The sequence below is a fragment of the Watersipora subatra genome, chromosome 3 (assembly GCF_963576615.1).
Source record: "Watersipora subatra chromosome 3, tzWatSuba1.1, whole genome shotgun sequence".
NCBI classification, from domain to species: domain Eukaryota; kingdom Metazoa; phylum Bryozoa; class Gymnolaemata; order Cheilostomatida; family Watersiporidae; genus Watersipora; species Watersipora subatra.
The window spans coordinates 15,386,568-15,399,974 of NC_088710.1; the positions used below are offsets into that span (position 1 = coordinate 15,386,568).

Here is a 13,407-nt window from a genome sequence, read left to right on the forward strand (position 1 = left end):
AACTTGAACTTCCTAATTCAAGGGAGCTATAAAGATTTTTGTATTCTTGCAATTGTAATAATGATGCGTATCGCTAGCCCAGATCGCCAGTTGCAACTTTTCATTTATACCGTTATATAAATTTACTAAATTCTTTAAGACGTCACCTTACCATTAACACCTGTAGCAATGAGAGATCCCGTTGCATGCAGACACCTGATCCATTGTGTCAGAGAAATGCTCCGAATCACCGACTTCTCAGATAGGCTGTAGAACTGTATTGCCTTTTTCATCGCATAACCAGTATATACTACAATATCCCGCTCACAAGTAGAAAACCGTGCAATCGTAGGAGGGAGGCATCCACGTCCAATAGATTCCTAAAGCAATAGTCACGGTAGCATTTATACTTTAGCAAGCCGATTAAATCGCAGCTGCAATCAAATTCACTACCTCCGTTTTGCTAAAAACATTGCGTATTATCAATCAACATAGCGTAATCACAAACCTGAGAGTTAAGCAAAGGTGATGGGAATGATAGCCAGTCAATCAGAGTACACTGATCCTTTTCCCAATTAGCAGACCAGATGCTGACTCTTTGGTCACTGCTCGAGGCCAACCAAAAGGTATTGCTTCCTCCAATGACTGGCTGCTTCCACTAGGGCAATTAGTAGCGGAAGATTTATGATATGAACAAAGTGATAAGAAAGCCTAATTTGTAAGTATGACAAATCGGTTTACATATTCCTGTATGTGAAGAGGTTGTAATAGACAGTTCTACATTAGTCACAACGATGTTTTTTACGGCAGAAACTGTTAAAGTAACCTAGGATGCTTGTAAAGGTATTTCTATTGACTCACATTTGCGATGTCAATGTTCTCTATGCGTGAACCCTTATGGTCATTAATTATCCTGATGGTCATGCCAGTTACTGCGCTTGTGAGAGCAATGAATCCATCACTATCACCTGAGATTAATACAGCTGCTGCAAAACAACATCACTCCACAATGTTAACAATAGGTTATATAATAACATTTAACGTAACCCTGAAAAGAATTGACAATGGGTACTTACTGCTGCCATATTCAATTGCTGTCACTGCTCGTCTATGAGGTTGTACTTTTAATAGCATTTCTGCTTTGTTGGTATCAAAAACACGAAGGGTCCCATCCCCGTAGCCTGAAGCAAGCAGAGTGGACTCATATCGTTGTCCATCCGGTTTAACATAAGAGCTTCCATCAACTCCAGTCACATCATGTAGCATTGAGACAGGTGTAAAGGCTGCGCATAAACACCGCTGCAACATAGCAATGGTCAGTGCTAAACTGCAGTATATGCTTGTAATTGCAACATGTTTTAAAGGTTGACTTGCAACAAAATTCACATTACAGTTATTTGGTATCAAAAGGTTCACCATGTCTTACTCTGCTGTTTTGTACAGTAGGTGCAAAATATGTGGAAATGTGATTACAAGCTCTTAAAAGCTAAAAAAATGAACAGTTAATTGCAGCCATCACGAAAACGCCGTAGTTTGAAATATCTTTATTTCGATGACGTACTCAAACAGTGGTTATTGTTTTAACACGTGATGTTATCACGTGAAATTAAAAGCCAATAAAAGGCTCAATATAAAACGTCTCGTAGCACTAGTTTATGACAAATACTTTGGGTACTACCGGAAAGCCCGTATCAAATATAGATGCTCGCTACTTTACAGTTTCATTTCAGCCTGGTCTAATCATCCAGTCGTAATCCGATCATGCAACCATACTTCCTGCCAAATGGCGCGCACAATTTTTGCAGCATTTTTCGACTATCACAGGCGACCAACAGACTCGTCATGTTTATCAGAGGACAATATGCACTCCTTCGAGCTAAGGATAAAAAATTAAACGCATTTTTACGATAAGTTTTGAGATATCAGTGCTCAAAGTGACAGTATTACAATGATGATGAAATAGACACGTAAGAACAATAGACATAGTTTAATTGAATGCGTGAAGTATATTTGTGAAAATATTTCGACGAATGAGATTGCATGAAAGTCTAAACAGAAGCCGTCGTGTCCAACTACACCCCATAGGAGCCGTTTTAGAAAGAAGATTCCAATCTACGACATTTTCGTGATGGCTGCGATTAACTGTTCGCTTTTTAGCTTTTAAGAGCTTGTACTGTACATACCGGCGTATAAGACACACTTTTTTTCTTAAGAAATTGACTTGAAAACTCAGGTGCGTCTTATCCGTGGATACTTTTATTATAAAAATTACGCATTTATCATAATATCGAAAATTTATTATAAAAATTTCAATCTTACAATATTTATTCTCGTGGTCACCATGGGCAGGTTGTAGGCATGCCGACGTTTTAGATGTTGCCGCCCTTGGTGAAAGTATGCTCGCCCTTAGTCATCCATTCAGCCCATTTCAGCCCAGTTGCTGTTTTGAATGGCTTATTCACAATGACATCCATCGGTTGCAAAATACTGATCACGCTGCCAGGGATGAAGACAATGTCTGTATGGTATCGATAAGCGTCTAACATCAGCACTGATCGCTGTCACCAATCATTCGACATGATAAATGTCGAATGATTCCGTGAAATCATTCGACGAACGTCGAATGATTTCACGAATATTTATTTGAAACACCACCATTTCTATAAAAATTAATGGAAATTTAGGACTAAAATTAGGATGCATCTTATACACAGTTACTCAGTTTTTCCATCGTTTTTGGGGTTAAATATACACTGCCTCTTATACATGGTATCATCCTATATGCGGGTATTTACGGTAATCACATTTTCACATATTTTGCACCTACGAAACAGTAGAGTAAGACATGGTGAATCCTTTGATACCAAATAACTGTAATGTGAATCTTGTTGCAAGTCAACCTATAAATGAACTAGAGTACAAAAGAACCAGTGCTCTTACCTGCTGTGGCACATCAAATTCGAGCACCTGCTCCTTGTCCTCAAGAAGCCACACTCTAAGACTGCCATCATCAGCGCAGGTCACAAACTTGCTGCTGTCATTAGAGAACTGGATAGCATTGATATTGCTTGGGTTGCTTGTGACAAGTCGCACACAACTCTGCTCCTGCCAGTTGACATACCAGATACTACCAATGTCTGTACCCACAATTCCCTGCAAATATATATATATATATAGCCAAGTGGTGCGATGAGAGCATGAAACAATCGCTCAAACACATTGTGTTCAGAATGGCTAAATCAAATTACTAATCTCGGCATCAGCAAACATGTTCTCAAGACTTGTAATTTTTTAGATTACTCTTCCATAGCCATGTCAAATAGTACAGTGCCCTCGGGTTACAATGTCCCTGTTATACGGTTTTTGCCTTATGATGTGGATCACGATGTTTTTTTACAACTGCCTTATGACATTTTTGTCGTCATATGATATTGGCAAAACTTTCTCTCGAAATTTAAATTTCAAATGCTATTCACCGAAATCAATCCCACAATGCATAAAAAAGATACGATGCTTGCTCTCCCTCTCAGTTCAGCATTCTTCATGTTTACTTAATGCTGGATATTGCATGTGAAACGAAAATTAGTGAAAAGTACGCTAAAGTTTATCAATTTAAACATTTAATATAATATTTGCTATGAACTTTAATTGATTATACATCGTATGTATATAACTATATAACTACATATATAACTGTAATTCATTAGCCATGGGTTCTATGTTTGGGTCTCGTCGTTGAGGGAGAAGTAAGAAAGTGATTACCGATGCAACAAAGCTAGAGTTACTAGATTAACTATAAGTTAACTATAGTTACTAAGGTTAATATACTATTTTGTTACTAATCTTTAATAATTATATTACGGATATAAAATTTTGATGTTTTTACCAACGAGTGCTTGCATTAGATAATTACTATAGGTTTTTATACCTTTTTGTATAACATTTTCGCCATATGATGCCAACACCGCAACGAATTAATGTCGTATGGGTGCACTGTACAGTGCACCCTCAAAATATGACTACCCTGACATACGATTTTTTCATCTTACGAAGTGGAACATGATGATTTTTTCACCTCACCATACGAATCTTTTTTCACCATACGAATTCAAAAAACTTTTCGCTTGGCTTGCTTATTACGTGTGTCAAAATAATAAAGACACCAAAAGGCTGTTGCCAAAAATATTTCCACAGCACCTGAAAGAGACACGATGACCAATTTCTCTCAGTTCAGCAACTCCGTTAATACTGTACATTCCCTTTAGAAACTAGTAGCAAAGCTGGAGTTGCAATCTCTTTAAACAGAAGGTCAGACAACTTCTTCTAACTTGTTAACAAAAATCCATTTCATTACGAAAACAGTATTGGTCAAGCATTTTTTGCCGAATTAGGTTGAAAAAAGTTTTAAACCGGCCTGCTGAAAGTTATAGTGAAAGCGAAGACTGAAACTGATAAGTGATAAAATCTTAGGGATAAAAAGTTGAAATTCAGTAAAATAGTTGAAAATACATACCGGTATTAAAACTTAGCTTTTAGTGTTTGTTTAGTAAGCTGAACTTACCTAAGGTGAATGCAAAGTTTATGTTATACGTATGTCTGTCTTGAAAGTAAGAACTCCCTACGGAACGTTCTGGTACATAATAATGTTACATTTTATTAGAGGTGGAACAAGACAGGTTTTTTAAGTTCGAGACGAGACTCGAGACACTGTCTTGTAAAAATTCGAGACACGAGACAGTAAAATAATGAGCATTTGGTGATGATTTCACTACACAAGTACTAGCTACTTGGTATATATAAAATTAATAAAACTATTTTTAAATTGAATTTTCACCTGGTGTAAACGATTTAAATACAACATTTTAATAGTGATATGCATGTAGTTTTTGTAAACAAAAGTGACACAAACAGCTCTAAAATACCGAAGTTATATATTCTAAGAATTTTGAGCTTGATTGATCATAATTATTATAAACATATTGCTTTGTACATGTATATTTTTACCATCTATTGAATAGTTCTTACTTTTTAATGTAATGAAACCGATAGCCGGCGCTCGAGAAAGAAATACCGCAACTAAAAGAACACGCGATAACACTTTCATTCTTATCGTTTCATTAATGTTAAGTGTTGTTTGTGTATTAACTGTAGTATGTGAATTATATTTAAATTGTACTCATGAAATTATATTAATTACTGTATACATGTACATGTATATTCTTATATTGAGCTAACAAAACGTCATTGTTAACCGAACACGGACTATGGTCGACACGGCCTTTCGTTCGTTTCTCCGCGTCCGGGCAAGTTTTACCCGCGATTGGTAGTATATACGTAAAAGAGGCCCGAATTTTATGAAGGGCGGTTGGTGTTTCGACACGATACGATAAAATACAGACATTTTACCCGCAAAAGTCTTATTTATTAAATTGGATTATCCGAAGAGTAATTAGATACGACCCGGTATCTGTTTTAAGGACACAGAACCGAACTAAAATATAACAGGGCCGTTGTCCGGACTACATGATTAGACTCAGTGGCCAACATAATCAATAGCAACAGGTAGTAACGGACCGGGTATAACTTTAAAGGCAGTTGCCCGCAATCCATTACAATATATGGAGTTGTGTTGCTACCGCAAGAAGCCATGTTTTAACAACCGTGCGCAGGCGCATTAGTTCTATTTCCTGTCTCGAGTTTGGCAATAGTAAAGTCGAGACGAGACCGATACGAGACAGATCGATACTCGAGACGTCTCGTGTCTCGTTCCACCTCTACATTTTATTGCAGATCATAACCACTGAATACAAGAAAGTTCCTGTCGGTAGCTATAGTTACTACGATTAACATACATACTATTTTGTAACTAGTTTTTAATATGTACAGCAGTTATGTAAAATTTTGACGATTTTTACCAGGGAATGTTCGCATAATATAATTACTATGGTTTCTATACTCCTACATACGATTTTTTCACCATACAATGCCAACCCTGGAACTAATCAATATCATATCCTGAGGGTGCACTGTAATTGTTTTTCATTTGAGACTCATCGCAGCAACTTGGATAGATGGTTACCTCTTATAGATTATAACATCTTTCAGGCAAAACTGGTAAATCTACATAAATTTATTTAAGGTAATTATGTTAATTACCTTAAATATGTTAAACCTTACCAAAAGGTAAGGTTAATTTTGGTTAGCAAATGACTATTGCTAACAAAAATTTAAACTTGTCAGCAAGAGCCAATAGTCAACAAATTGTGTCGTAGTATTATTTTTATTCTCATGACCTGTAGAACAATGACGTACAACTGAAAGTATTGCCTTACCGGAAAGCATATTACGGATACTGCTGTCACTGCGCAGCCTCTAGTTTTAATGCACCGGCAAGATCTTACTATAGTTATCAGATCTACTCGGTGGTTAAAATTAACTATGTTTTGATTATGGTTACCTAACCAAGCTAATAATTATTAAATTAATTTGTTTTTTAGTTCTATATTATTCTAATGTTTATCAATGCTGAAAGAAGAGAAGATTTTTATGTAGGAAGCGTGTGTAAAGAAAATTAACTAGAACGTGACATGAACAATTACCATGTCAAGTGTCTCATCAAAGTTCATGGCTGTGACAAAGCCATCAAGAGACATCTCTCCTTCTACCTGCACCGTCGGTTCCAAGCTTTTCTGATCAACAGAAGGTAGGAGTAGCTCAGATAGCCCCGCACAAGACCAGAACTTTAGAGCTCTCTCATTCGATGAGCCAGTAACCAATTGATTTCTTTTTGCAAATATAGCACCTGCAAAAAGACAGTTACAAGTTATTTTTTGCACATAGCATGACAGTATTGGACAAATAAGGTGTTGAGAAAAGACTCACCGATTTCACGAGTGTCTGCATTCCAGTTGATTAAGCAGCTGTTTTTCTTGGTATTCCAAGCATAAATGACTCCTCGGTTGGTGCCAACATATAATATCCCATTACCCGCATAGCTGGCAGATGTAAAATCAATCTGCAAAAAACAACAGCTATGAGCAATGGGTCCCAATGAGCAAATGTTGACACAATCATGATGTTTGACAAAACTTGCAAAGTACAGCATAACACTTTTGTTTTTAGAATGCACAAAAACTATACCTTGGCACCTAAAGTTGCAACATCCTCTGGCTTTTCAGGTTCTTGAACTCTTAGCTTGGGAACCTTGTCTGTCAATTCATCGACAAGCCAAAACAAAACAGACGCATCATCACCAACAGTTACAAACTCATTGAAAGCCTGAGAGTCCCATGTCACATGATGTATAGGTTTTGAAGCAACGGTAGTCGATAAAAGAACGCAAGTTTGTGTCTGCCAGAGATTGACTCGTCTTTCTCTGTAGTCTCCAATGCTGACTAGAAACCTGTAAGTTTTGAGAAGGCAACTGAGCAGTCTAAAAACTCCACCTGCCTAGCTTTGTAGGCTAAGTTTACATGCTTGTAATACAAAATGTAAAGAGATGTTCCATATATAGAGAGAACCCCACACTTCTGCAATACATGTGCATTATTAGCAGCCAGTATTGCGGAACTGTCAAATGTCATAAAAACAATATCTCCATTTCAAAAATTCCATACTTTATTATAGAATGCAAATAGGTGGGTAGGAGTTTATTGCCATGCTACTGGCCAGAATATCAGAAGCGAGGTTTATGGTGTACTTTGCTGCAGTTCATTAAGACAAAACAACTGGTCAAAGGATATCTTTTGAACAACCTCGATTACAGCAGCGAGTCAATGTTGGATTGTCAAGAAAGTGGTTTATAGCAAGATAAACAAATGAAGCTCAATATACAGATTTTAACCAGAATTGACATTGATTGTCACAACTGTCTGCATGAACCAATGATGATAATCTTGAACAGTAAATTATGATGAAACAGTTCCAAGTAAAGACAAAGACCTTTCAACTGCATTGTTATTTTGTCATGTATTGCACATCGTCGACAATTTTGTGACCTATAGGTTACCAAATTTGTAGACGGTGTACGGTGTTGTTACTGGGTATGTTAACATCTGCAACAACACGGCAAGTAATTGTTTCTCCAAATAGTGAAGAAGCTGTCAGAGGTTGTTACCTGTCATCCCGTGAATACGCGAGTGACACAATACTGTAAGCATGCTCCTGCACAATCTTCCTACATGTCATGGATGAAAGATCCCAAAAACAGAGTTGACTCCGCGAGGTGCTAGTTGCTTCAATGCTGCCACTGGCTGATACTAGCTCCTAGAGATTAATAAAAGTTTAATGGAGAAATGACCGACATCACATTTTGCTACTTTTTAATGTCACACGAGAGTCTACACAGAAATTCATTAAGCGCCGGTAGTATAACTACTCAGCCTGTATGGGTGTGATCAGAGTAAGTTGGCAAAGAGTTTTAAGCAATATTTGTAATCTATCATTCAGTATAACAACTATTCATTTTCACTAGCTAGCTCAAGTAGTCTATTTTATTTAAGCATAAACCACGCAAATGTGCTACAATTAACTGTAGATAGCATTTTGTTGCAACCCACAATGATATCAGTCATGAACTCTATGGGAATCAAAATGTAGGGCTTATCTGCTCGTTCTGAGTAACGCCTAACAGCGTTGAAAAAACAGCGTTAAGCAAGCAATAAGTTGAGCTTGAAGTAAAGCTTGCCTCTCTCATATTTACGCTATGTATTATGGCATTTATAAACATTCCTTAATATGAGTGGTAGTAAGCGTATGGAGTGTTGGAGGTGTCTATACTACTTCAAATAAGGTGTGCTTTAGGTCTCACTGATTAAAGATGTGATTGCGCCAAAGTTTAGTTAATTTTAATAAAAAGTATCGATGTTTTTTATCATTTGAGATGTTGTTTGTAGTTCAGGCGATCTCATTGTCAAGATATTTGAAGATTATAATGGACAAAAATTGATTGCGATAAAACGCTCAGAAAAAAAGTGCCCAGACTTGCCCAAAATGATGTGTATAGTGAGACAGCCTGTCCCTATCTCTCGTATTCGCATCGGTTATTGCGAAAGGTCTAGTCCTACACGGCTCTATTGGCATATATTTTATTTTCTATTTGCTCATGATTGCTAGAATATAATTTGAAATCTAGCTATAGATACATTATTATAAATATCTAAAACGTATCAAATAAGGGTAACTAAAGATTTGTCATATTAGGTTCCTCTAAATGCTGTGTAAACATCGGAGTACCGACTACGATTCTGCCAGTCTACGGTAATTAGGTCGTCCAGTTAACTCATTTCATCGCGGCCTTTGTATCAGCGAAGTTCTTAGTTGCTGCCCATAATGAAAACTAGTTACTAGATGAATACGCAAACCGAATCTTTGAAAATCATATGTTCGAATGTATGGCAAAACCAACTGCATCTCCAAAAAAAGTCATGTATAGTCAACGTTATCTAAGCATTATTAGTATCAATTTGTAGAAAAAATTTACTGGTCACATTCGATTAGTTGATTCAAGTACAAAACAAACAGTTTTTTGAGTTGACCAAAGCAGTGAACGCAAAAAATGTCAATTTCTTTGAAATCAATTAACCCACCGATTCTGGCAGTGTTAATAAAACCATTATTGCACCTAGTTGGTGGTTTGTGGCGTGGACTCACCTGTTTTCACTTAGTAGTGTGGAGCATAAAATTTTTTGAGTAGCTCTTAATATTTGATCCGTTGGAATTGAGTTGAGCTATGCTAAAGTACCTTTTAATACAGCTCTGATTACACTTCATAAATCCATCCATCAGACAAGAATTTGGCACAGGTGGCAATGGGGCTATGATGTATTCAATGTTTTGCAAATCAATGTGTTTGCATTATCTTCAACATTAATTTATTATATAATTTTTACAAACCAAAAAATTTTCATCTTGGCAAAGGTTTTCATTAAAAACATCCAAGTTGGGGTTACCATAGAGTTATCTCCCTCCTAGAGTGATAACAACACGAGCGTTTCTAGTGCCAACAAGAAGCATTTAGGCCATGCCCCTTTTTTGTGCTAATCAATCATAGTGATTGACAGAACAATAACATCAGCCATGAGAAGGGTCAAACAAGAATCATGAATTTCCACAATTAAGATAGTAATTAATGCTCATATTAAAGAAATGATGATTATAGTTTATTACTCTAATATATGCTTATTATTAAAAGCAATTCAATACCTACACCACTTGCAATGGTAAATGTTATATAAAAATAAATTTTCCATTCAAAGACTTTTTTATTGCTTGGGCAACGCCGGCTAGTACAGCTCATAGTTCATGGCAGTCGATTAGCTTCCCATCAAACCAATGTAATACAACCCCAGTATGACTATCTATCTTATCTATTAGTAACTGATTGTATTAACTCACGTAACACTAGCTATTCAGTGCCTTTGCAAGTCATGTAGGTATTGAATTGCTTTAAATAATATGCATATATTAGAGTAATAAACTATAATCATCATTTCTTTAATATGAGCAATAATTACTATATTAACTGTGGAAATTCATGATCATTGTTTAACCATTTTCATGGTTGATGTTATTGATCTAGTCAATCACTACGATTGACTAGCACAAAAAAGGGGCGTGACCTAAACACTCCTTATTGGCACCGGAAACGCTCGTGTTGTTGAAGGCACTGTTATCACTCTAGGGGGAGATTACTCTATGGTGGTCACTCACATAGTTTCAGCTCATATGATAGGACAAATTACTCTACTGCAGTAAACTCAAACTCTGTATGTATCATATCTGGATATTCCTCTTCCTCTTTGGTCCTAAGATATGTAGCTCTCAGTATGTTGTATACGTAGGTTGGCAGTGATCACCACTCTGCTCTTATAAGTTCTTCTGGATATGTCCAAAATACCAATGATCTGTAGGTGCATGATTTCCTCTGTCTTCACATACCATGTTGTACATCTCATAGTTCCTGCAGCCGTTCAGATGATTTCAGACATTCCGCATCTGGATACTTGGGTACTAGCAAAACATTAAACTTTTATTATCGTTAGATAACTTATTAAATGTCAGTTGCAAGTGATATGAAATCTAGTAAAATTATCAGCAATATAAATACAATTAGCTACAAAACTTATTATGGTAGAGTCGGTAGTTATGAAAGGTCACTCTCAATGGACATGCTTTTATAAGGTCTGTAATCTCCTGCACTTCTGCAACACACTTGAGACCAATCTGAGAAACAGAATGCCACATATCATGGTTTGTGCAGCACACATTCATGTCTCTCTTTCCCGTGTATGGCAGTTTCCACACTGACACGACTGCTCCACTGGTGGCACCATATAAACATCATGTCACCAACAAAACAAATGTAATAAATATATGTCATTCATCGATATGTCGCTCTAACGTGTACGTATTTACTGAAAGCTTTCAATTTGGGAGTTAGATAGATTGAGAGTGTAAAATTACAAAATGAACACAAATGTTTTACAAAACCATAAGTATGCCAAGCCAACAATTCCAAGCTTTGTTTCTGGGAGTTAAAGATGAGCATTGACCAATCCATTTTTCTCACTTTCTACAAGTAAGAAGTGAACATAAATTCTAATCATTTCTAATAATTCTAACAATTCTAATAATTTACTAGCTAAAACTGCTAAAAAAATTTGAAGCAAATATTATAGCTAAGTGAAACGATAAAAAAGTTAGGAATCGATGATTGGTGATAGAAAAAAGTTAGAATTTTATCAATTAGTAAATGTATTCATGAGTAGTAAAATTATTACCATTAGTTTTTTATATATAGGAGACTCAAGGTTAAAGATAGATTTACCTTCATTCTCCTATCTTCCTCTGCAGCATAACGCTGCTGACGTCTGTCAGCTCCAAACATAGGCTGTCTGCCCTAACCTCTAACAACCTAATGCTCAGAAAACTCTGGGTCACCTTGGATGGAATTGGAAGCATAGTTAAAATTCTGTTGTTCGTCAATAAAACGAGACAACGCAGCATGTGCGATCTAATAACGAAGCAAAGTTCCTAACGACGAGAATCTTTGATATCATGGACGATGCGTTTTACTAGCGTTAACATTTGAAGACCTCAACGGAAGAACGATCAATGTCACAATTGTTCAAAATTGAGATATAGCCATTTTAAAGTTTACAAACTTTTTTTAGAAAGAATTACAACTTATATCATAGAAACTTTTTAGCTATTGGTTAATAAGGATGTTACCTGGGCATGTGATCGACAAATAAGCGGTAGACATAATTTGGGGTGGGACAACATGGCCTAAGTTAACACCACCACACGGACATTGATCGATTTACTTTGGAAATCATTGACAACTCTCTACGCATTATGTTTTATTAGGTGATAATGTTACAATACTATATTCTTATTTTAAACACTATATTGCAGTAAAATAAGGGGTTCTACCATCCAAATTTCAACCAAACAAAAATGAACAGGTCACAGTACTACAACAACAACTTTTTTATTGTGTCCTAGAAAAACTGCAATATTTTGTTTTGCATTACACTACACATTTCTGCACACACTTCTATTTTTGCTTCTAGGTACTATTCGGATATTTCCCTTCACTCCCACTGCCTCTGTCAATTATATCAAGTTATTAACCTTTTCACTGCCATCTATGTACAAATTTAGCTATCGTCCTACTGTCAGCCATTTTGCCAAAAATGGTGGATTTTGCTTCATGATATGTATACAAATTTTTTCAACTTGAACCTATATCTACAACATTTTTATTATAAATTTAATTTTTGCACACTTTTTACCTATTAGTGCTATGAAAAAAATTCAATGTATCTACACTTTGTGCATTGTTAAAGCTATGTGCAGCTACGATCGCCAAGAAGCTAAAGCGATACTCAACAATGTTCTTTATTCTTACACAACTATTAGTTTCACCACCATTGAAGTCAGTGCTGCTACTTGAATTGTCTGTGCAATCACAAAAATCTGAATCTGAATTAACAATAATGTCATCAACATACATAATTATCTGTTTTCTAACACGGGCGGCACTTACAAAACTTACACAAAAATGTTCGTTTTCAGTTTGGAAATTCTCAAACAAAAATTTGAAATTGCTTCATTATTTTAGAGTAATTTTATAGAGAAAGCTGACATATTCAGCATAAGTAATTCTCTGTTTTCTAACTTGAGAGGTACTTACGAAAGCCATAATAACACTAAATAGTTCCAACGTCCGAAAGAAAAAATGATCGTTATAAGTTGGAAATTCCCAAACATGTATGAGTTACTATTGGCTGAAAGTAATCACATGACTGGAAAATGATTGTTGTTGCTGGGTAGCCGTTGGACATTGATCATTTTTGCAAAGAGCTAGTTTATTTTAAGTAGGAATATCTCTGGACCTTGATCATTTTTGCTGAAACTTTGTTA

At 36.0% G+C, this 13,407-nt stretch overlaps 1 protein-coding gene across 1 annotated transcript in view; it reads right to left on the reverse strand.

Annotated features, from left to right (window-relative positions):
• The window catches only part of LOC137390375 (WD repeat-containing protein 90-like), a 56,486-nt gene that overhangs the window by 752 nt on the left and 42,327 nt on the right, over positions 1 to 13,407 (reverse strand). The window contains 9 exon segments of the mRNA XM_068076708.1: positions 152 to 359; positions 488 to 637; positions 841 to 965; positions 1,056 to 1,278; positions 2,920 to 3,132; positions 6,579 to 6,781; positions 6,862 to 6,994; positions 7,120 to 7,381; positions 8,096 to 8,244. Coding sequence (XP_067932809.1) covers positions 152 to 359; positions 488 to 637; positions 841 to 965; positions 1,056 to 1,278; positions 2,920 to 3,132; positions 6,579 to 6,781; positions 6,862 to 6,994; positions 7,120 to 7,381; positions 8,096 to 8,244 — 1,666 coding nt within the window.